Here is a 23452-nt window from a genome sequence, read left to right as displayed (position 1 = left end):
TTACATTAGTTAACTTTAATTTATCTACCTGGTTCATACTTTCCTTTTCTTCTGGTAAAATGCTAGTTTTTGGATGTCTGATTTGCTTTGCCAATTTTGACCCTATATTTGTAAAAAATTCGTTTACGTATTCGAGAATTTTGTCCGGATGCTTTTCGAAAGAGATTTGGGTATTTTCAATTGTTAGTTCATCTATGCTTTTGTTATGGGATGATTTTGCACTTGTAATTTCATTAATGATCTTCCATAATTTGCGTGGGTCATTGTTACATTCGTCTATTTTTTTCTTATAATAATTTTCTTTGACATTGCGTACAACATTTTTGCAAATATTTCTGTATCTTTTATAATATCGTTGTATAAAAATATCACAAGGATTTAAACTTACTTTCCTGTGTAGTTCATCTCTTTTTCTAATGCAATTTATAACGCTTTGGGTTATCCATGGTTTAAGATGTTGATTTTTATGTGAAATCTTTTTTTCTATTGATTTGGTATTTGACATGATGGTATGAGTTATATATTCAATGAATTTACTCCAGGCACTATTTGTATCAAGGTTCTCCAGTAGGTTTATCCAGTTTGTATTTAGTAATTGTTGTTTTACTTCATTCCATATGGTTTCTGTCTTCTGCACGATAATTGGGTAGGGCTGCGATCTTTGTATTTTCTTTTTTGTGATAGATAAAATTGTTGTATAGTGGTCGGTTATAGTAGAGGTGAATATGATAGAGTTGGTTGGTTTAACAGTCTTACTGAATATGTGGTCGATGCAAGATTTGCTGTCATTTGTAACACGCGTAGGTTTATTTATCAAACTTTCAAGTCCGTGGGCGGCCAGTGTTTGCAGATAATCAGTTCTATTTGGATGACCGTTTTCTAGTATGTCAATATTTATATCTCCGATGAGGAAGACATTTTTTTTGTTTTTTAGAAGATTGAGTTCATTAGAAAGCGTTTCAAGAAACTGATTAATATTAGTTGTAGCTGGTGATCGATACAGAGCTAATATAGTGGTTTCATCACCCACTTTGATTTTCAAACAGTTTGCATTTGGGAATTTTATTTCATTGACTTCAGTTTTAGTGTCATCTTTAATGTACACTATCACACCATCATTTTTTGTGTAATTCAAATTGGTTGCATATGAAGTGTAATTATTAATATGTAAGGGTGAATATTTATCCTTTATCCAGCACTCAGTGAGGATAATTATATCAAGATTCATTTTTAGATTCTTAATTAGTATTTGAAGTTCATCGAAGTTTTTGTTGATACTTCGTATATTTTTATTTAATATATTAAAATTGTTTTTAAGAGTTAGCAGTTCATCTGGTTTGTTTGTAGTTATTGTTTCCTTATCCATGTTCTCAGTAGGTATTTCAGTTTGGTGTGTTCAAGTAAGTGATTTGTTATATTAATTTATCGAGGTCGTCCAGATGATTTACGTACAAAATTTTTTGATCATGACCTTTACGAACCATTATTTTCCCATTTTTGATCCAAACAAATTCATAATTTTTTTCATTGGCTAGTTGCTTTGCTTTCCAAAGCAACTCTTTTTTGTAGGGACTTATTACTTCACCTATGTACACTTTTTCGTTTGTCAAATCCTTTAGTAAATTAAGGTCCATTTCTCTTTTTTTAGATAGAAGGATTTCTTTTAGTTTAATTTCTGTAAATTTTACTAGAATTTTTGGCGGAGCATTAAGTCTTCGGTCTGTAGTTCTGGTCACATTGTTTATATCAGCGTGTTTGATTTGAACTCCAGCTGCAGATGCGACTTTTTTTATAATTTCCTCCAGTTGTTCACCATTTTTTTGTGGAATTCCTGCAATTTCTAGGTAGTGCAGATTTGATGTATATTCAATTTCATCTAGTCTTAGTTCCATTTTTTTTTATTGTAGCGTTTTTTCCCACTTGCTCTTTTTTTATATTTTCAAGTTCGTTTTGGATTGATTTATTTTGGTTATTATTTGTATCCAATTTTTTTAATAATTTCGTCATATTGAGCACTTATGTACTCAATACTTTTTATAGATTCCGTATTCTGACATTCAATTTTTTGAATTATATCCTTTTTTAAAGAATCAAACTTTTTGTCGATATAATCAAAAATTTTATCCATAGTTTGTTTGTCCTCTTTATCAAGGTTTGATTTATTGCTACGTGTTTGGGTATTAGACATTTTGTTCACAGTTTACAGGAAAGTTGGGTTAAAAAATGCCCCCACTTCAATTCAAATTCAAAATATTGTCTCTGGTTTCAGTGACAGCCAGAACAATATTTCATTAGGTTAATGTCTTTGGCTTTAAATGTCACTTGTCACGCAAATAAGATTTTGTTTTTAGAATCACTGTTATAGTAGATGTGTTCACACTTTGATTATTTAATAATCGGAAAACGATCCAGTTTTTGAATGTGATACAATTAGTTTTTGTATGAAAATCACAATGTAGATAACGATTTTTAAAACTTTTTGTAGGACGAAAAATTTGCTTGCTTAATTGATAGGGTATATAAAAAATCTAAATGTGTCGAAACCGATGTTTTTTTTGTTTGCTTAGGTATAATGAAAGTTAAAAATGTAGGAAAAGACAATCAATTATAGGCACTTGGTTCCAGGATCACTCAACCCTATGATAATTCAATACACCTTTAAAAAATTATATAAAGTCATTAAAAGCGTTGAAGAAAAACTAACCTGAAAACCCAACTCACGTAACCTATTTTTAATGAGTTTTTGTTTCATCACTTTTCATGACTTTATTAATTATTAATTAAATTTTAAGAATAGACATTCAAGTATAGGCACTTGATTCCATGATCACTCAACCTAATGATTATTAAATACACCTTTAAAAAGTGAAATAAAGTCATTAAAAGCGTTAAAGAAAAACCAACCTAAAAACCCAACCCAACCCAGCTTAACCAATTTATCATGTTTTGGTTTCATTACTTTTCACGACTTTATTTATAAATATCAAAATATTTATTTGTTTCAATAATGTGATTAGAAAATTCAAATAATTATTAATAATCAAACATCTTAGGTGCTTTTTAACTCTTAGTATTAAAATTTCTAGAAGTCTTTCACCTGTATAAAAAAAGTTACAATAGGGAATTCTCTTCACACCAAAAAATCACTTATTATTAATTATTCACATGTAGAACACAAGAATACATAGTTTTTATAATTTTCAAAAATCATTTATTAAAGTTATAATGACTTTAAAAACAGGCGCGAACGAAATATTTCAATGCAGCTAAAACGCCCGGTGATTGATAAAGCGTTCAAGGGCGAACGATGACGTCACTGTTGACCGGCCCGAGTAGATCCTGCAAACCGATGGCGGCGGCAGCGGCAAAGGTGTGACGTAGCACTTGTGACGTAGCGGTCAAAATGGCTCATGACCGTTTTCAGAGCCGAAATAGCACGCAATTCTTAAAACAACTACAAAAAATTGAAAATGCATTTAAAAAAAAAGAAAAAAAGAGGCACATAATAAAATAATTATCTTTATTGAAATAAATTATTTACAAAATGCACGAGAATTCCCTATTGTTACAATTTAATTTACATGCCTTTTATCTTTTTCTTTAAAATATCATCCACAGCCTTCTTACTTATTGAATACTTTTTAAAATGTGTTATTAGTATGAATAGCGTGTTGTATATTATGTGGAAATTTTTTTTATAACTAAATTTGAAGTATGATTATTTAAAAATACTTTAAGCAAAAGATTTAATAAAGTTTTTATAATATTTTTGATTTATATTATCTGTTAATTTCGTACAATAACCGTTGTTGATTATTTGATTTTTTTATAACGAGATAAAAAATTTTCCCAAAAACATATTGCGTTCACCCTATTTACCGACCTTTCAATCCACGTTCCAGTTTTGCGTGTATGTTCTTGGTATAATGTCATAGCATCGTAGCAGCCGTAACGCCGTAGCAGCGTAGAGAATACACACAATAACGACGGCCTCTACGAGAAACGAATAACGACGTCCTCGCTGGCACATAAGGGCGGAGGACGCTCAGCGAAGTGATTCAAATGGAAAAGAAAGCCTTTCCCTCAAAGCCTTCGAATAAAAAAACATAATTTCTTTTCAGTTACGTCCTCACTGAGACCCATTTTAGTAATTTGAAAAAGAGCACACATACCAGTTTTTATTTTTCTCCGAAGAAAAAACTATGATAGAAGGAATAAAATCTTAACCTTATTTTATGTTAAAAATGATTATCCTACCGATATAAAACTTGAATAAGAGCCAGCGTAGTACATAGGTATAGCAGTCACTTTAATCCTTGATAATAGTTGTAACTACTTTTTTTCGTAAAATATATCAATATGTTTAGAGAGGTAAGTTGTCGAGTAGAAAAAAATGCATTGATTTCCCACATAAGAATCTCGTGATTAATCTTCTGATAGCTAAGGCCCTTCTTTCATAGGGATACGCGAGTATGCGTAACTCATATTGCGTACTCATATCACGCAAAGTCCGTGCACGTCGCGACTGAAATCACGAGACATCATTCATCAACGAGATCATCGAGAATCAATTAAACGATTAGATGAATCATTTGGTTTAAACTGTGATGTTAAGACCTGGCTGACATCGTACCTGGCCAACCGTTTACAAGCCGTAAAAGTGGGAAAAAACCAATAAAATTATGCAACCCTTTCATCTGGAGTACCCCAAGGGTCCGTTCTGGGCCCACTACTCTTCATCCTCTTCACAAATGATGTCGCTAAAATAATAGAATCATTCGGCCTTCTATCTCACTGCTACGCTGATGACCAGCAAGTTTATTTTTACTGCTTACCAGAAGAAATAAACAGTCTAAAAATTCGTATAACTGAGTGTATAGAAGCAATTACTCGCTGGATGACCTCAAATAGATTGAAACTGAATCCCACAAAGACTGAGTTTCTGTGGACTGCTACAAGCAGACGTCAGCATAACATTGAAAACTCCCCAATAACCATTTCCGGAAGTGACATCACTCCAAAAACGTGCATCAAATTACTGGGTGTCAATCTGGACGCTAATTTTTTCCCTTAAAACTCAGGTGAACAGAACTGTAAGCACGGGGTTCTTTCAATTAAGGCAAATTAAAGCAGTGCGGAGAAACCTGCCAACAGAGGCGACTAAATTGCTAGTCAATTCCTATGTTGTTTCACGTCTAGATTATTGCAACGGAATATATGCAAGTCTCCCTAAATGTCAAATCAACAAATTACAATCCGTTTTCAACGCCGCGGCAAGGTTTATCACCGGAGTATCTAAATACTCCCACATTTCAGAGCATCTCAAAAATCTGCACTGGCTCAAATTTCCTGAAAGAATCCAGTTCAAGGTATGCTGGATGGTATTTAAGTCACTTAACGGAATGGCTCCGGCTTATTTATCAGAATTGTGTATTCCAGAAGATTCCAATTACCGACAGTCAACCCTTAGGTCAGCAACGTCATCAGCTATCGGAAGGTTGAAGGAACCAAAGCGCACACCAGATACTAAGTTCGGTGAGCGTGCTTTTGCCGTGTCAGGACCTAAAGCCTGGAATGGACTGCCACATGATTTGAGAATGATCGCAGACTCGACAGAATTTAGGTCTAAACTTAAAACGCACCTTTTCAGACAGTCGTATCCATAATTTCAGAAACCTCCACTTTCACAGTTGACGGCAATTTAAATTTAAATTAACAAAATGTAAAAAATACTAAAAATAAAATAAAATAAATAAAAATAATAATTAAAAATAAATAAATAAAAATGATAACAACTAACAATTTGTAGGCTTTTAAGACAGTTAAAATACATTTAAATTAAAATAAAAACTATAGCAGACTTAAGATCATGCGACGACCAGTGTTTTTTGATATAGTGTCCTCTGCGTGCAGTTCTATCTTTTATAAGCATAAACTTTTTAATATAAGTGTGTTTTTCGGAAGTGACTTGCCAGGTAAGTATGTTTTGGTATCTTTTCTAAATAACAAATGTAGATCCTAGGAAATAAATTGTACAGCGCCCTTGAGGTGATTTTTCACAAAAACGGCGCTCTAAAAATTATCCTATTATTATTATTATTATTTTTATCATTTTTGATTTCTCGAAACGTAAAAATAACCTCATTCACAGCTAAACAGTGACTGAAGCTGTCTTTGTTGGCTGCTTTATTATTGGCATTGATATCAAGCACCCACATTCTTACAAAAGTCTGACACAAGTCGAAAACATGTTTAAGAGGAAGCTACAAGCCAAAAATGTGTATATTCTTGGTATACCTTATATCGTAGGTAATAGGCATTAAAATAACTTGACAAATGGAGTCTAGAAACGTTCGATTTCAAGCAAAAAACTGGTTTTTACTTAATTTGTAAATAATTTTATAAGAAAGCAAAAAAGTTAATCAAGTGAAACTGTCACAGATAATCTTAGCTATAAAACTATATATTTTTTAAATTTTTTCCTTTACGCGTTCATACATTTCTATTGAACAAATATTTTTGGTAGTAGTTTGCATTTATATTTTTTATTTCTATTCTACTCAAGGGAAGCGATAGGAAAACCTTCAATTTAAGTAAAGCATATTTTTTTGGTTTTCATAATGTATACTAATTCGTTATAAAGATTAATCAAAATAGTAATTTGGCACTAAGCTTCGCCTTAATGTTTCGATGACGTAAGTAGGATTATTAGGAAAAACATTGCCTGGCTGGTCGCGGAAGACTGACGTCGCTGACCAGTTTAAAAAATATCGGCAACATTTGCCTGTGTACAAATATAGTCACCAAGATACTTGCATCGTCGAGTATCGGATATTTGAATATAGATACTTGTGGTAGAAGAACCTTAATCCTACGTCATTGCATAAAGAACATTTTATTGGAAGTAGGAAGAAATCAAAAATTATCAGGTAATTTAACTTAAATTAAAAACCCTGAAAAAGTTCGAATAAATACATATTTTTTTAATTTATTCATTTTTATTGAAAACAATATTATTTTGGTATCTTTGTCATGACCGTTTTAATTTAAGGCCGCTTTTAGAATTTCTACCGATTTATAACATTTTCTTAAACACTTTAAGTTTTTAAGTTCATTTAACTCTTGACAGGCCAAGATGCAAAACAAAACGTCTGTAACCAAGTGGATCTTCCGACGATCCCAGCGTCTTACGGGCTTACAAATACGTAAAATACTTAAATGATATGTCAATATTTAAGCTAATATAAGGAGGATAGTAATTTTGGGTACTACCTACTCCCCCACTTGGCTGCGGGATAGTTAAAAAATGTATGTTAAATTTATGAAAACGCGTCCACTGCGACGGGGATCCACACTAATCTATACAAAAAATCACAGTACATCTTTAAATGTAACTTAGGTATTTGTCAAAAAAAATGCTCTATTTTTACATCTTTTCAATTGTTTTTTTATTAAATACGAAAAAACTCCAGTAAAATCATACTAAACTAACTATATGTACTGTTCATATATTTTTCTTTATTTATATTTCTTTTTTCATTTAAACCATAGATAATGTAACCACAACTGTTTTGAATACATAACTTATAATACCCACGCACAGGCTTCGCGTTTGTTGGATTTTTTTTGTTACTACCTTATATTTTGTATAATTATGTAGGTATAAAAAAAATGCCAATAAAACAAAAAAAGAGTCATATTTTATTAAATATTTTCACTATTTACGCTTAGTTATGATCTCCCTTTATGATACATATTTCCCTTTCAAACTAACTTCTTATTTTTTCAAGTTTACTACGTATCCTTATTCGTGTTTATTTCAAGAAAACATTATATCTAAATTTAATAAACTATGAACGAATTGAGTGCATGCACTTAAAACGTTAATTAAAAAATGTTGCATGTTCTAAATTCTAACATCAAGTGATGTTGTTGTTGTATTATGTTTATATTGTAAGTAAATTCTTATCTCAAAATATCCGATGCGTGCCGTAAGGCACTTCAATTAAAATTTGTGTTTGAAGTTATCATACAAATGCCGCTTAATCAAAAAGTGTTGTCTGTTTGGTTAATTAAAATAACGCTTTTTAATATCATCACAATTCCATCACCCCTTCTTTAATTATCATTGCGTAAAAGATAACAAGGGATTTTAGCTCTCAGAAAAAGAGGTTTTGTCCATTGATCAGAAAATTCTTAGAAGTATGCGTACCTATAATTACAAAGAGATTTGAAAGAAAAGTGTAAACAACTTACATTCGAGGATCGATAATCTCAGACACGCAAAATAAATTATGCACCTGTTCAAGAACGAATTTCAATTTTTTTCCAATTTTTAAGAAAAAATTCGATTTTATTTGGGCACACGGACAGAGGACAGAAACATTTGCTGTTGCCACGATATGTTATTCTTACGTTTTTACTGAGACGTACTGCTTCACTACGTTTTATGAAAAACAATCATTTTGTTGGGCTTAAACAAAAATTAAAAACAAGAGATTATCTTTAGAACAAATATTCGTTCAAAAAACTAAAAAATACTATCAAGTTAATTTTTATATTATCTTTTTATAAACTGTAAGATTATATCATAATAATTAAATTTTAAAACGCATGAAATTGGCAAATTTACCTCCACAATCAAGAAAAATCGAATTCTTCGCCTAAAAAAGTTTGATAGCAGGTTTTAAAATTGATAAAAAATAATATTGGATAATAGAGCTTATGAAAAAAAATTCTGACGTGGGTTTTCAGTTCGTCATTTCAGTCTGTATTGCTTATTATTAATTATGACTTGGGCTCTCAGTTCGTCATTACAGTCTGTATTGCTTTGTTATTAATTCTGACGTGGGCGTTCAGTTCGTCATTTCAGTCTGAATTGCTTATTATAAATTATGACTTAATCTTTCAGTTCGTCATTTCAATCTGTATTGCTTCTTATTAATTCTGACATGGGCTCTTAGTTCGTCATTACAGTCTGTATTGCTTTGTTATTAATTCTGACGTGGGCGTTCAGTTTGTCATTTCAGTCTGAATTGCTTATTATTAATTATGACTTAATCTTTCAGTTCGTCATTTCAGTCTGTATTGCTTCTTATTAATTCTGACATGGGCTCTCAGTTTAGATTTTTCTCTTTTTCTCTTCTTTTTCTCTTAGATTTACCTTTTTTTACTTTTAGAACGTTACTGAATGTTTTTAAGTAATTAGGAGGAATAGTAATTTATTCTGATATAAAATGTTATCATCAGATTTAAAAAAAAAATGAATACCGCACAAGATGGATGTATCACTGGATGTTAAATTAAACTTTATCCAACCCACTGATGACATCATTAACAAAGCCAATGAAATGCTGGGATTTATAATGCGCATAGCAAAACCCTTCCACAACATAAACACTATATATTCCCTTTACACCTCATATATTCGCCCACACCTGGAACACTGTACACCGATCTGGACTCCTTTATACTAAGCCCATATGGCCCCTGAGGTGATAACTCACAAAAGCGGCGCTATAAAAATTGTCCAATATTATTATTATTATTATTAAAGAATAGAATGAATTCAAAAAAATTTTTCAAACACATAAATTATAAACTAAACTTACACTTCTCAAATTATATCGAATCCATTAAATTTCACAATTCCAATCTTCAAACACGACGTCTAATTTTTGATTAAATCTTATTATTTAAAATCTTAAATAATTGTCTGGACTCACCAGAACTTACCAATTTAATATTTAGTCGAATTTTGTTGTGAGAAACTAGACGAATATGAAGAAAAAAACAAAAGCAAAGAATTATTGATTAAACAACTTCAAGCAGAAAATAAAGAAATAAAACTACATATTAATAAAATGGAGCAAAATGAAAAACAAAATAACGTCGAAATACAGGGTGTTCCTTTGAAGGAAAATGAAAATATCACAAAAGTATTTAATAATATATTGGAAACACTCAAATGTGATAAAGAAACTATTAAAGTGGCAAATATTTTCAGAAGCAAAAATAAAAACCCGAACAAAAATCCTCCCATTGTAGTTTGTCTACAAAACAAAGATAGTAAAGACGTAATCATAACACATAAAAAGAAATATGGTATTTTATGTGCAAAAAACATAAATTTTGAAGAAAACAACACAATACATATTAACGAACAACTGACCCAATACAATAAACATCTATTTTACCTTGCTAAATCTTCAAGGCTTGGGTACAAATTTATTTGGGCAAAGAACGGAAAAATTTGGATGAGAAAAAATGAAAAATCTCCCATCATACAAATAAACAGCACAGAAGACATCCCCTCCGAATAAATAATAATAACACCACATAGCAAACACCAATCAACCTTTAACATGGCTGAAGAAAACCATATACATGAAAATTATAAATGTACAAACCCAAATGAACTAAATCTACTTTTTGAAAATGTTAATTTCTCTATTTTAAATATGAATATTAGAAGTTTAAGGAAACACTTCGATGAGCTCTGTATCCTTATTAATAACCTAGATTTTTCTCCAAGCGTAATTGTTTTGACTGAAACACAAATGAAAGATGTTATTCCATATAACTTATCAGAATATACCACAATTTCCTCTGCCTGTAAGCATACTGGTCATGATGGAGTCACTGTCTTCTTTCATAATACTCTGAAAAATGTTGCCACTGAATTTATTGAATTTAAGTCAGCCAATGCAGTAAAATTAACCTTTTTTCAAAACAACTATAAATATCACTTACTAGCCATATACAGATCCCCATCATTAAATGATTTTTTATTTGTAAAAGAACTAAAATCTTTTGTTAGAAATCTTGACAGAAACAATTTTACTTTTTCCATTTTGACAGGTGACATTAATATAAATATTAATGATAACAATATAAATGTAAATTGTCAAAATGAGTATCTAGATTGTTTATCAAGCTCTGGATATACGTCATATATTAGCTCACCAACTAGAGTAACCTTAAGTAACTCTGCATGTTTAGACCACATATTTGTCAAGTCGCACAAGGCGACCAATATTATCTCTTCAATTCTTGAAACTAATATCACAGATCATTACCCGACCTTTTATGGACACCATTTCAAAAATACACCTCTAAACCAAAATTCTGTAACTCTAGAAAAAGTAGACATTGATTATAAAACTCTAAACTCTTTACTTCAGTCAGAAAACTGGGAAAATGTAATATCAATAGAAAATCCACATTTAGCATTAGAGAATTTCTATAATACTCTTAGAGAGTATATTCTAAAAAGTGAAAGTAAAATAGTTGTCACTAACAGAAAATATAAAAAAAAATTAAACCTTGGATTACAGTTGGATTAATTATATCAATTAAACAAAGGGATAAATTATATAGAGAAATGATAAAATATCAAATGGATTGCCAAAATAATAATCTCAGAACAATGCCTTACCTGAAAACAAAATATCTAATGTACCGAAACTTACTAAATAGACTGATACGAAACTGCAAAAAGAAATACTATTGTGAACAAATTGAAAATGCTAAAAATAATACTAAAAAAACTTGGAATATTATAAATGAAATTGCCAACAAAAAAATTATGTCTTCAAATATTGTAAATGAGGTTAAAATAAATAATGAAATAATAACTAACAAATCGACCATTGCAGAATGTTTTAATAACTTCTTTACAAATATAGTAGACGAGGTACTTCAATCTTCCGGCATTAATGTTAATCATGATTATATGGAGACATCTCCTCTATTAGACTCTAATAACGATTCAATTAACTCAATAGAATATTTTTCTCCTATTACATTTAATGAAATTGAAAAATATATTGATAACCTAAAACCATCCAACTCTAAGGGAAATGATGGCCTATCATGTGATACATTAAAAAAAATAAAACAACATGTATTAACGCCATTACAACATATCTTTAATATATGCCTCAAAGATGGTCATTTTCCAGAACAGTTTAAAATCTCCACTATAATACCTATTCATAAATCTGGGGATACGCATAAATTAGACAATTACAGACCAATATCCCTTGTTTCAAACCTATCAAAAATATTCGAAAAATGCATCAAATTTAGAGCCATTGAACACTTAGAAAAATATAAAATTCTATCGAAAAACCAATACGGCTTTCGTAAAGATCTAAGCACTGAGGATGCCATATATGAATTGACAAAAAATATTTATACATCTATCGATAAAAAAAAGAAATGTCTTGCCATATTCCTAGATTTAAGAAAAGTTTTCGACACCGTTAATCATAATTTACTCATTAAAAAAATAACTCAACTGGGCTTCAAAAAACACACACTAAAATTACTATCAAACTATCTTAAAGACAGAACACAAAAAACAAAAATTGGGAATAATTATAGTTCAGAAACACAGATAAAAAACGGAGTTCCGCAGGGAACTGTTCTTGGCCCGATTTTATTCTTAATTTATATTAATGATTTATGTAATTTTGTAATCCCTGGTAAAATTGTTTCTTACGCCGATGACACGGCAATAATAGTGGATGGTAATAATTGGACAGAAACTTTTTCGAATGCAACTGTATGTATTTCACTTGTTTCAAAATGGTTAAAATACAACAAACTTGTCTTAAACTACAGCAAAACATTTTACTTACCTTTTTATAAAAACATCAAAAACAAACCAAAAGACAACCTTAAAATTAGAATCCATAATACAACTTGCAATCAAGAAATGTGCTTCCTGTGCAACGAACTCGCTAATGTCAAAAATATAAAATATTTAGGAGTATCAATAGATATTAATCTTAATTGGAAATCTCATATTAATCAAACCACTTCAAAACTAAGATATATAACCTACATATTTTATAGACTCAAGGAAATTTTAAACGCTGAAAAATTGAAAATGATCTACTTCTCCCTGGTGCAATCTGCAATCACTTATGGCATAATAGGATGGGGTGGTGCACCTGATACATTTATTAAGCCTCTACAAATAATTCAAAAGCACATAATTAAAGTCATATATAACAAAAATAAAACATTTTCGACCGACCTATTATACAAGGAATCTAAATTATTTAACATTCGTAAATTATTTATATTACAAACTATGAAATATCTATTTAAAAACAAAAACAATTTCAAAATAAATGAAAACAGAATGAGCAAAAGAACAAATAATATATTTTACACCCCCCAAACCAATACTAAATTAATGCAGACGCATAGCAGTTTCATTGGTCCTCGTACATTTAACCTTCTACCACTACAAACTCAAATGATAAATAAAAAGATAGAATATATTAAAGAGGTAAAATTATGGCTGATTGACGCAGATATTGAAACGCTTTTACTATAAATTTATTTATCCTTTCTACAACTCACTTGCTGAAACTTTATAAATTATTGTACATAATGTTTTTCTCTTTACTTTTTATAATAACTATAAACAAAAAAACTTTTTCTACTAATGTATATTATACTTTAGGTACTTGAAATATAGTAATCGTTTTATATTACCCACACTCAGGCAGTCAGTGCCTTAGTGGGTTTTCATTTCTTTTGTAAACTATTTGGTATTATATATTATGTTATTTTATACTATCTATTAATATGTATAATATGTGTAAAGAAATGAAAATAAATAAAGTAAAAAAAAAAATATATATATATATATCTTCATATTCCGTCTAGATCAACCCGACAATCTGATTTATTTTATCTACCCTTGTGTAGAACAAACATTCGAAAAAATTCCCCAATTCCTCGTATATGTGCACAATATAATACAAAATTTTACGGCATTGACATTTTTGGTAATAACCTAAAGAAATGTCGATATGAAGTAATGCGTACGATCGATAATTAATATGAGAGTGTGGAATGTATCGGCAGCATCTCCTATCCTCTTCCTATTTTCCTCTTCCTCTCCCCTTCCTTTAACACCAAATTAATTTTAAGATACTAAAACTTCAATTTTAATGCACTTTAAAATAAGAAACTTCTGTGGCTTGACTTCAGTTAGCTTGTATATTTGTATCTTTCATTGTATATTATATAAAAGCTGTTTGTTTCTAATAAATAAACAACAGCGCAAATTCTCATAACCATTTAGAACCAGTACGACTATTGCATTCCCAATAAGGGTATGTTGTGAGGCTGAAGGTAGTAGGGAGGGAAAGGAGATGTCTATTCAGATCTGGTCACACAACAAGGCTAAAGCAATTCCAAGCAATGTTTCAATTCTGAATGGTGGTCTTACACCAGGGCAATACTTAGAGTATCTTCCACTCTGAAATGTGCCGGAAATATACCTTATATTATTTCAATTGTGAATATTAAAAAATCAACCCATTGGTCTGCAAGTCCAGAGCCTTATCCTTCGACCACGAAGGCCTTCTCGGTTTCGTATATACATTGTAACAAAATAGGTACAGTTTGTAAATTTAAGGACGAAAATACACTTTTTAATGATCAACGTTTTAAAAGTGTATATGTACTTATTTCTTATTTGTATATTTTAACAGGTGAAACAATCGAAGCCAAGACACATGACAGGGTGACCATGCTGTTCAGTGACATCGTGGGATTCACCTCAATCTGTTCCACAACTACGCCAATGATGGTCATTAACATGCTGGAGGACTTGTACAGCGTGTTTGACGTGTTTTGCGGACAACTCGATGTTTATAAGGTAAATGAACTTTACAGGAACAAATACAGGTTGCCCCGGCTGTACACAAAGTTTTTCAAACAGATGTAGACAATAATTTTCTTATTGTTTTGTACGTCAAGTGTGCAAAATTTCATCAAGGGCTATCGAAATTGTGCTTTAAAAGGTGGGTAAAGTGATGGGATGGTTTTTAAATTCCCACGTAGACTGTTACCTTTCTCTTGTTTTGAATGTCAAGTGTGCAAAATTTCATCAATCTTTAAATTAACAGAATCAGAATCCACGCTCCTACGCCGTCCACCCAACCACAGACACACTTCTTTATATAAATAGATACACAAACGTGAATACTTTACTTATATTATATTAAAAAAAATTATGGTTTTACCGCAAAAGAGTCCCAACTGTTCCTGACCGTCTGGCGTCAATGAGACCCAATCGGGGTATGTTGTGAGGCTGAAGATAGTGGAGGGGAAAAGGAGATAGGAAGGAAGAAGATGAAGAAGTACCTGGCTATTCAAATCTGGTCACTAAACATGCATAAAGCTATTTCAAGCAACGCTCCAGTAGTGAATGTATCTTTCACTCTGTAACTAGGCGCAAATATTAAGATTGTTTTAATGTTTAAATCGTGAAATTAAAAAATAAAAATTAAATAAAATTTAATTGAGCGCGCCGGGATTAAAACCCACGACCGTGTGACCAACGGGCGTGTTACAAAAAATTTTACATTTCTTTACACCATTATAGATAGTTTTATAAATGTTTTATTATTTTGCTACTGAATTTTAGCGTCACTACACCAGTTGATTCGTTTAAGAACGAACATTCATATCCTGGGCAAAAAAATCCCACAACGGACACCGCTGCAAACATTCACAGAACATTCATATCCTGGTCAGAAGAGTCCCACAACGGACACCGCTACAAACATTCACAGAACATTCATATCATGGTCAAAAAAGTCCCACAATGGACACCGCTGCAAACATACACAGAACATTCATATCCTGGGCAGAAAAGTCCCACAACAGGCACCGCTACAAAGATTCACAGAACATTCATATCCTGAGCAGAAAAGTCCCACAACGGATACCGCTGAAAACCTTCGCAGAACATTCATATCCCGTGCAGAAAAGTCCCACAAAGGACACCACTGCAAACATTCACAGAACATTCATATCCTGGGCAGAAAAGTCCCACAACGGACACCGCTACAAACATTCACAGAACATTTATACCCAGGGCAGAAAAGTCCCACAACGGACACCGCTGCAAACATTCACAGAACATTCATATCCTGGGCAGAAAAGTCCAACAACGGACATTGCTGCAAAAATTCACAGAACATTCATATCCTGGGCAGAAAAGTCCGACAACGGACACCGCTGCAAACATTCACAGAACATTCATATCCTGGGCAGAAAAGTCCCACAACGGACACCGCTGCAAACATTCACAGAACATTCATATCCTGGGCAGAAAAGTCCCACAACGGACACCGCTGCAAACATTCACAGAACATTTATATCCTGGGCAGAAAAGTCCCACAACGGACACCGCTGCATATATTCACATAATATTCATATACTAGGCAGAAAATACCCACAACGGACACCGTTGCAAACATTCACAGAACATTCATTTCTGGGCAGAAAAGTCCCACAACAGACACCGCTGCAAACATTCACTGAACATTCATATCCGGGGCAAAAAAAGTCCCACAACGGACACCGCTGCAAACATTCACAGAAAATTCATATCATGGGCAGAAAAATCCCGCAACGGACACCGCTGCAAACAGTCACAGAACATTCATATCCTGGGCAGAAAAGTCACACAACGGACACCGCTGCAAACATTCACAGAACATTCATATCCTGGGCAGAAAAGTTCCACAACGGACACCGCTGGAAACATTCACAGAACATTTATATCCTGGGCAGAAAAGTCCCACAACGGACACCGCGGAAAATATTCACAAAACATTCATATCCTGGGCAGAAAAGTCCCACAACGGACAACTTTGCAAACATTCACAGAACATTCATTTCTGGGCAGAAAAGTCCCACAATGGACACCGCTGCAAACATTCCCTGAACATTCATATCCTGGGCAGAAAAGTCCCACCACGGACACCGCTGCAAACATTCACAGAACATTCATTTCTGGGCAGAAAAGTCCCACAACGGACACCGCTGCAAACATTCACAGAACATTCATATCCTGGGCAGAAAAGTCCCATAACAGGCACCGCTACAAAGATTCACAGAACATTCATATCCTGGGCAGAAAAGTCCCACAACGGACACCACTCCAAACATTCACAGAACATTCATATCCTTGGCAGAAAAGTCCCACAACGGACACCGCTACAAACATTCACAGAACATTCATATCATGTTAAAAAAGTCCCACAATGGACACCGCTGCAAACATTCACTGAACATTCATATCCTGGGCAGAAAAGTCCCACCACGAACACCGCTGCAAACATTCACATAACATTCATATCCGGGGCAAAAAAAGTTCCACAACGGACACCGCTGCAGACATTCACAGAACATTCATATCCTGGGCAGAAAAATCCCGCAACGGACACCGCTGCAAACATTCACAGAACATTCATATCCTGGGCAGAAAAGTCCCACAACGGACACCACTCCAAACATTCACAGAACATTCATATCCTTGGCAGAAAAGTCCCACAAAGGACACCGTTGCAAACATTCACAGAACATTCATTTCTGGGCAGAAAAGTCCCACAACGGACACCACTGCTAACATTCACTGAACATTCATATCCTGGGCAGAAAAGTCCCACAACGGACACCGCTGCAAACATTCACAGAATATTAATATCCTGGGCAGAAAATTCCCACAACGGACACCGCTGCAAGCTTTCACAGAACATTCATATCCCGGGCAGAAAAGTCCCACAACGGACACCGCTGCAAACATTCACAGAATATTAATATCCTGGGCAGAAAATTCCCACAACGGTCACCGCTGCAAACTTTCACAGAACATTCATATCCCGGGCAGAAAAGTCCCACAACGGACACCGCTGCAAACATTCACAGAACATTCATATCCTGGGCAGAAAAGTTCCACAACGGACACCTTTGCAAACATTCACAGAACATTCATATCCTGGGCAGAAAATTCCCTCAAACGGACACCGCTGCAAATATTCACAAAACATTCATATCCTAGGCAGAAAATACCCAAAATGGACACCGTTGCAAACATTCACAGAACATTCATTTCTGGGCAGAAAAGTCCCACAACGGACACCGCTGCAAACATTCACAGAACATTCATATCCTGGGCAGAAAAGTCCCTCAACGGACACCGCTGCAAACATTCACAGAACATTCATATCCTGGGCAGAAAAGTCCCACAACGGACACCGCTGCAAACATTCACAGAACATTTATACCCTGGGCAGAAAAGTCCCACAACGGACACCGCTGCAAACATTCACAGAACATTCATATCCTGGGCAGAAAAGTCCAACAACGGACACCGCTGCAAACATTCACAGAACATTTATATCCTCGGCAGAAAAGTCCGACAACGGACACCGCTGCAAACATTCACAGAACATTCATATCCTGGGCAGAAAAGTCCCACAACGGACACCGCTGCAAACATTCACAGAACATTTATATCCTTGGCAGAAAAGTCCCACAATGGACACCGCTGCAAACATTCACAGAAAATTCATATCATGGGCAGAAAAATCCCGCAACGGACACCGCTGCAAACAGTCACAGAACATTCATATCCTGGGCAGAAAAGTCACACAACGGACACCGCTGCAAACATTCACAGAACATTCATATCCTGGGCAGAAAAGTTCCACAACGGACACCGCTGGAAACATTCACAGAACATTTATATCCTGGGCAGAAAAGTCCCACAACGGACACCGCTGCAAATATTCACAAAACATTCATATCCTGGGCAGAAAAGTCCCACAACGGACACCTTTGCAAACATTCACAGAACATTCATTCCTGGGCAGAAAAGTCCCACCACGGACACCGCTGCAAACATTCACAGAACATTCATTTCTGGGCAGAAAAGTCCCACAACGGACACCGTTGCAAACATTCACAGAACATTCATATCCTGGGCAGAAAAGTCCCATAACAGGCACCGCTACAAAGATTCACAGAACATTCATATCCTGGGCAGAAAAGTCCCACAACGGACACCACTCCAAACATTCACAAAACATTCATATCCTTGGCAGAAAAGTCCCACAACGGACACCGCTACAAACATTCACAGAACATTCATATCATGTTAAAAAAAGTCCCACAATGGACACCGCTGCAAACATTCACAGAACATTCATATCCTGGGCAGAAAAGTCCTACAACAGACACCGCTACAAAGATTCACAGAACATTCATATCCTGAGCAGAAAAGTCCCACAACGGATACCGCTGAAAACCTTCGCAGAACATTCATATCCCGTGCAGAAAAGTCCCACAAAGGACACCACTGCAAACATTCACAGAACATTCATATCCTGGGCAGAAAAGTCCCACAACGGACACCGCTGCAAACATTCACAGAACATTCATAACCTGGGCAGAAAAGTCCCACAACGGACACCTTTGCAAACATTCACAGAACATTCATTTCTGGGCAGAAAAGTCCCACAATGGACACCGCTGCAAACATTCACTGAAAATTCATATCCTGGGCAGAAAAGTCCCACCACGGACACCGCTGCAAACATTCACATAACATTCATATCCGGGGCAAAAAAAGTCCCACAACGGACACCACTCCAAACATTCACAGAACATTCATATCCTTGGCAGAAAAGTCCCACAAAGGACACCGTTGCAAACATTCACAGAACATTCATATCCTGGGCAGAAAAGTCACACAACGGACACCGCTGCAAACATTCACAGAACATTCATATCCAGGGCAGAAAAGTTCCACAACGGACACCGCTGCAAACATTCACAGAACATTCATATCCTGGGCAGAAAAGTTCCACAACGGACACCGCTGGAAACATTCACAGAACATTTATATCCTGGGCAGAAAAGTCCCACAACGGACACCGCTGCAAACATTCACAGAACATTCATATCCTGGGCAGAAAAGTCCCACAACGGACACCTTTGCAAACATTCACAGAACATTCATTTCTGGGCAGAAAAGTCCCACAATGGACTAGGCTGCAAACTTTCACTGAACATTTATATCCTGGGCAGAAAAGTCCCACCACGGACACCGCTGCAAACATTTACAGAACATTCATTTCTGGGCAGAAAAGTCCCACAACGGACACCGCTGCAAACATTCACAGAACATTCATATCCTGGGCAGAAAAGTCCCACAACGGACACCGCTGCAAACATTCACAGAACATTCATATCCTGGGCAGAAAAGTCCCACAACGGACACCGCTGCAAACATTCACAGAACATTCATATCCTGGGTAGAAAAATCCCGCAACGGACACCGCTGCAAACATTCACAGAACATTCATATCCTGGGCAGAAAAGTCCCACAACGGACACCACTCCAAACATTCACAGAACATTCATATCATGGTAAAAAAAGTACCACATTGGACACCGCTGCAAACATTCACAGAACATTCATATCCTGGGCAGAAAAGTCCCACAACGGACACCGCTGCAAACATTCACAGAACATTCATATCCTGGGTAGAAAAATCCCGCAACGGACACCGCTGCAAACATTCACAGAACATTCATATCCTGGACAGAAAAGTCCCACAACGGACACCACTCCAAACATTCACAGAACATTCATATCATGGTAAAAAAAGTCCCACAATGGACACCGCTGCAAACATTCACAGAACATTCATATCCTGGGCAGAAAAGTCCTACAACAGACACCGCTACAAAGATTCACAGAACATTCATATCCTGAGCAGAAAAGTCCCACAACGGATACGGCTGAAAACCTTCGAAGAACATTCATATCCCGTGCAGAAAAGTCCCACAAAGGACACCACTGCAAACATTCACAGAACATTCATATCCTGGGCAGAAAAGTCCCACAACGGACACCGCTGCAAACATTCACAGAACATTCATAACCTGGGCAGAAAAGTCCCACAACGGACACCTTTGCAAACATTCACAGAACATTCATTTCTGGGCAGAAAAGTCCCACAATGGACACCGCTGCAAACATTCACTCAACATTCATATCCTGGGCAGAAAAGTCCCACCACGGACACCGCTGCAGACATTCACAGAACATTCATATCCTGGGCAGAAAAATCCCGCAACGGACACCGCTGCAAACATTCACAGAACATTCATATCATGGTAAAAAAAGTCCCACAATGGACACCGCTGCAAACATTCACAGAACATTCATATCCTGGGCAGAAAAGTCCTACAACAGACACCGCTACAAAGATTCACAGAACATTCATATCCTGAGCAGAAAAGTCCCACAACGGATACGGCTGAAAACCTTCGAAGAACATTCATATCCCGTGCAGAAAAGTCCCACAAAGGACACCACTGCAAACATTCACAGAACATTCATATCCTGGGCAGAAAAGTCCCACAACGGACACCGCTGCAAACATTCACAGAACATTCATAACCTGGGCAGAAAAGTCCCACAACGGACACCTTTGCAAACATTCACAGAACATTCATTTCTGGGCAGAAAAGTCCCACAATGGACACCGCTGCAAACATTCACTCAACATTCATATCCTGGGCAGAAAAGTCCCACCACGGACACCGCTGCAAACATTCACATAACATTCATATCCGGGGCAAAAAAAGTCCCACAACGGACACCGCTGCAGACATTCACAGAACATTCATATCCTGGGCAGAAAAATCCCGCAACGGACACCGCTGCAAACATTCACAGAACATTCATATCCTGGGCAGAAAAGTCCCACAACGGACACCACTCCAAACATTCACAGAACATTCATATCCTTGGCAGAAAAGTCCCACAAAGGACACCGTTGCAAACATTCACAGAACATTCATTTCTGGGCAGAAAAGTCCCACAACGGACACCACTGCAAACATTCACTGAACATTCATATCCTGGGCAGAAAAGTCCCACAACGGACACCGCTGCAAACATTCACAGAACATTCATAACCTGGGCAGAAAAGTCCCAAACATTCACAAAACATTCATTTCTGGGCAGAAAAGTCCCACAATGGACGCCGCTGCAAACATTCACTGAACATTCATATCCTGGGCAGAAAAGTCCCACCACGGACACCGCTGCAAACATTTACAGAACATTCATTTCTGGGCAGAAAAGTCCCACAACGGACACCGCTGCAAACATTCACAGAACATTCATATCCTGGGCAGAAAAGTCCCACAACGGACACCGCTGCAAACATTCACAGAACATTCATATCCTGGGCAGAAAAGTCCCACAACGGACACCGCTGCAAACATTCACAGAACATTCATAACCTGGGCAGAAAAGTCCCACAACGGACACCTTTGCAAACATTCACAGAACATTCATTTCTGGGCAGAAAAGTCCCACAATGGACACCGCTGCAAACATTCACTGAACATTCATATCCTAGGCAGAAAAGTCCCACCACGAACACCGCTGCAAACATTCACATAACATTCATATCCGGGGCAAAAAAAGTTCCACAACGGACACCGCTGCAGACATTCACAGAACATTCATATCCTGGGCAGAAAAATCCCGCAACGGACACCGCTGCAAACATTCACAGAACATTCATATCCTGGGCAGAAAAGTCCCACAACGGACACCACTCCAAACATTCACAGAACATTCATATCCTTGGCAGAAAAGTCCCACAAAGGACACCGTTGCAAACATTCACAGAACATTCATTTCTGGGCAGAAAAGTCCCACAACGGACACCACTGCTAACATTCACTGAACATTCATATCCTGGGCAGAAAAGTCCCACAACGGACACCGCTGCAAACATTCACAGAATATTAATATCCTGGGCAGAAAATTCCCACAACGGACACCGCTGCAAGCTTTCACAGAACATTCATATCCCGGGCAGAAAAGTCCCCTAACGGACACCGCTGCAAACATTCACAGAATATTAATATCCTGGGCAGAAAATTCCCACAACGGACACCGCTGCAAACTTTCACAGAACATTCATATCCCGGGCAGAAAAGTCCCACAACGGACACCGCTGCAAACATTCACAGAACATTCATATCCTGGGCAGAAAAGTTCCACAACGGACACCTTTGCAAACATTCACAGAACATTCATATCCTGGGCAGAAAATTCCCTCAAACGGACACCGCTGCAAATATTCACAAAACATTCATATCCTAGGCAGAAAATACCCACAATGGACACCGTTGCAAACATTCACAGAACATTCATTTCTGGGCAGAAAAGTCCCACAACGGACACCGCTGCAAACATTCACAGAACATTCATATCCTGGGCAGAAAAGTCCCTCAACGGACACCGCTGCAAACATTCACAGAACATTCATATCCTGGGCAGAAAAGTCCCACAACGGACACCGCTGCAAACATTCACAGAACATTTATATCCTGGGCAGAAAAGTCCCACAACGGACACCGCTGCAAACATTCACAGAACATTTATACCCTGGGCAGAAAAGTCCCACAACGGACACCGCTGCAAACATTCACAGAACATTCATATCCTGGGCAGAAAAGTCCAACAACGGACACCGCTGCAAACATTCACAGAACATTTATATCCTCGGCAGAAAAGTCCGACAACGGACACCGCTGC

General features: G+C 35.9%; 1 protein-coding gene across 1 annotated transcript in view; it reads left to right on the top strand.

Moving 5' to 3' along the window:
- LOC149409134 (head-specific guanylate cyclase-like) overlaps window positions 1–23452 on the top strand; it is a 125706-nt gene that overhangs the window by 93929 nt on the left and 8325 nt on the right. The window contains exon 9 of the mRNA XM_089650114.1: window positions 14520–14686. Coding sequence (XP_089506240.1) covers window positions 14520–14686 — 167 coding nt within the window. The remainder of the gene's footprint in view (window positions 1–14519; window positions 14687–23452) is intronic.

The sequence above is a fragment of the Hesperophylax consimilis genome, unplaced genomic scaffold (genome assembly GCF_061612785.1).
Source record: "Hesperophylax consimilis isolate HC1 unplaced genomic scaffold, BYU_Hcon_1.0 scaffold_35, whole genome shotgun sequence".
Classification (NCBI taxonomy): domain Eukaryota; kingdom Metazoa; phylum Arthropoda; class Insecta; order Trichoptera; family Limnephilidae; genus Hesperophylax; species Hesperophylax consimilis.
The sequence above is the reverse complement of the archived record's forward strand: the minus strand, read 5'-3'. Positions and strand labels throughout refer to the sequence as shown.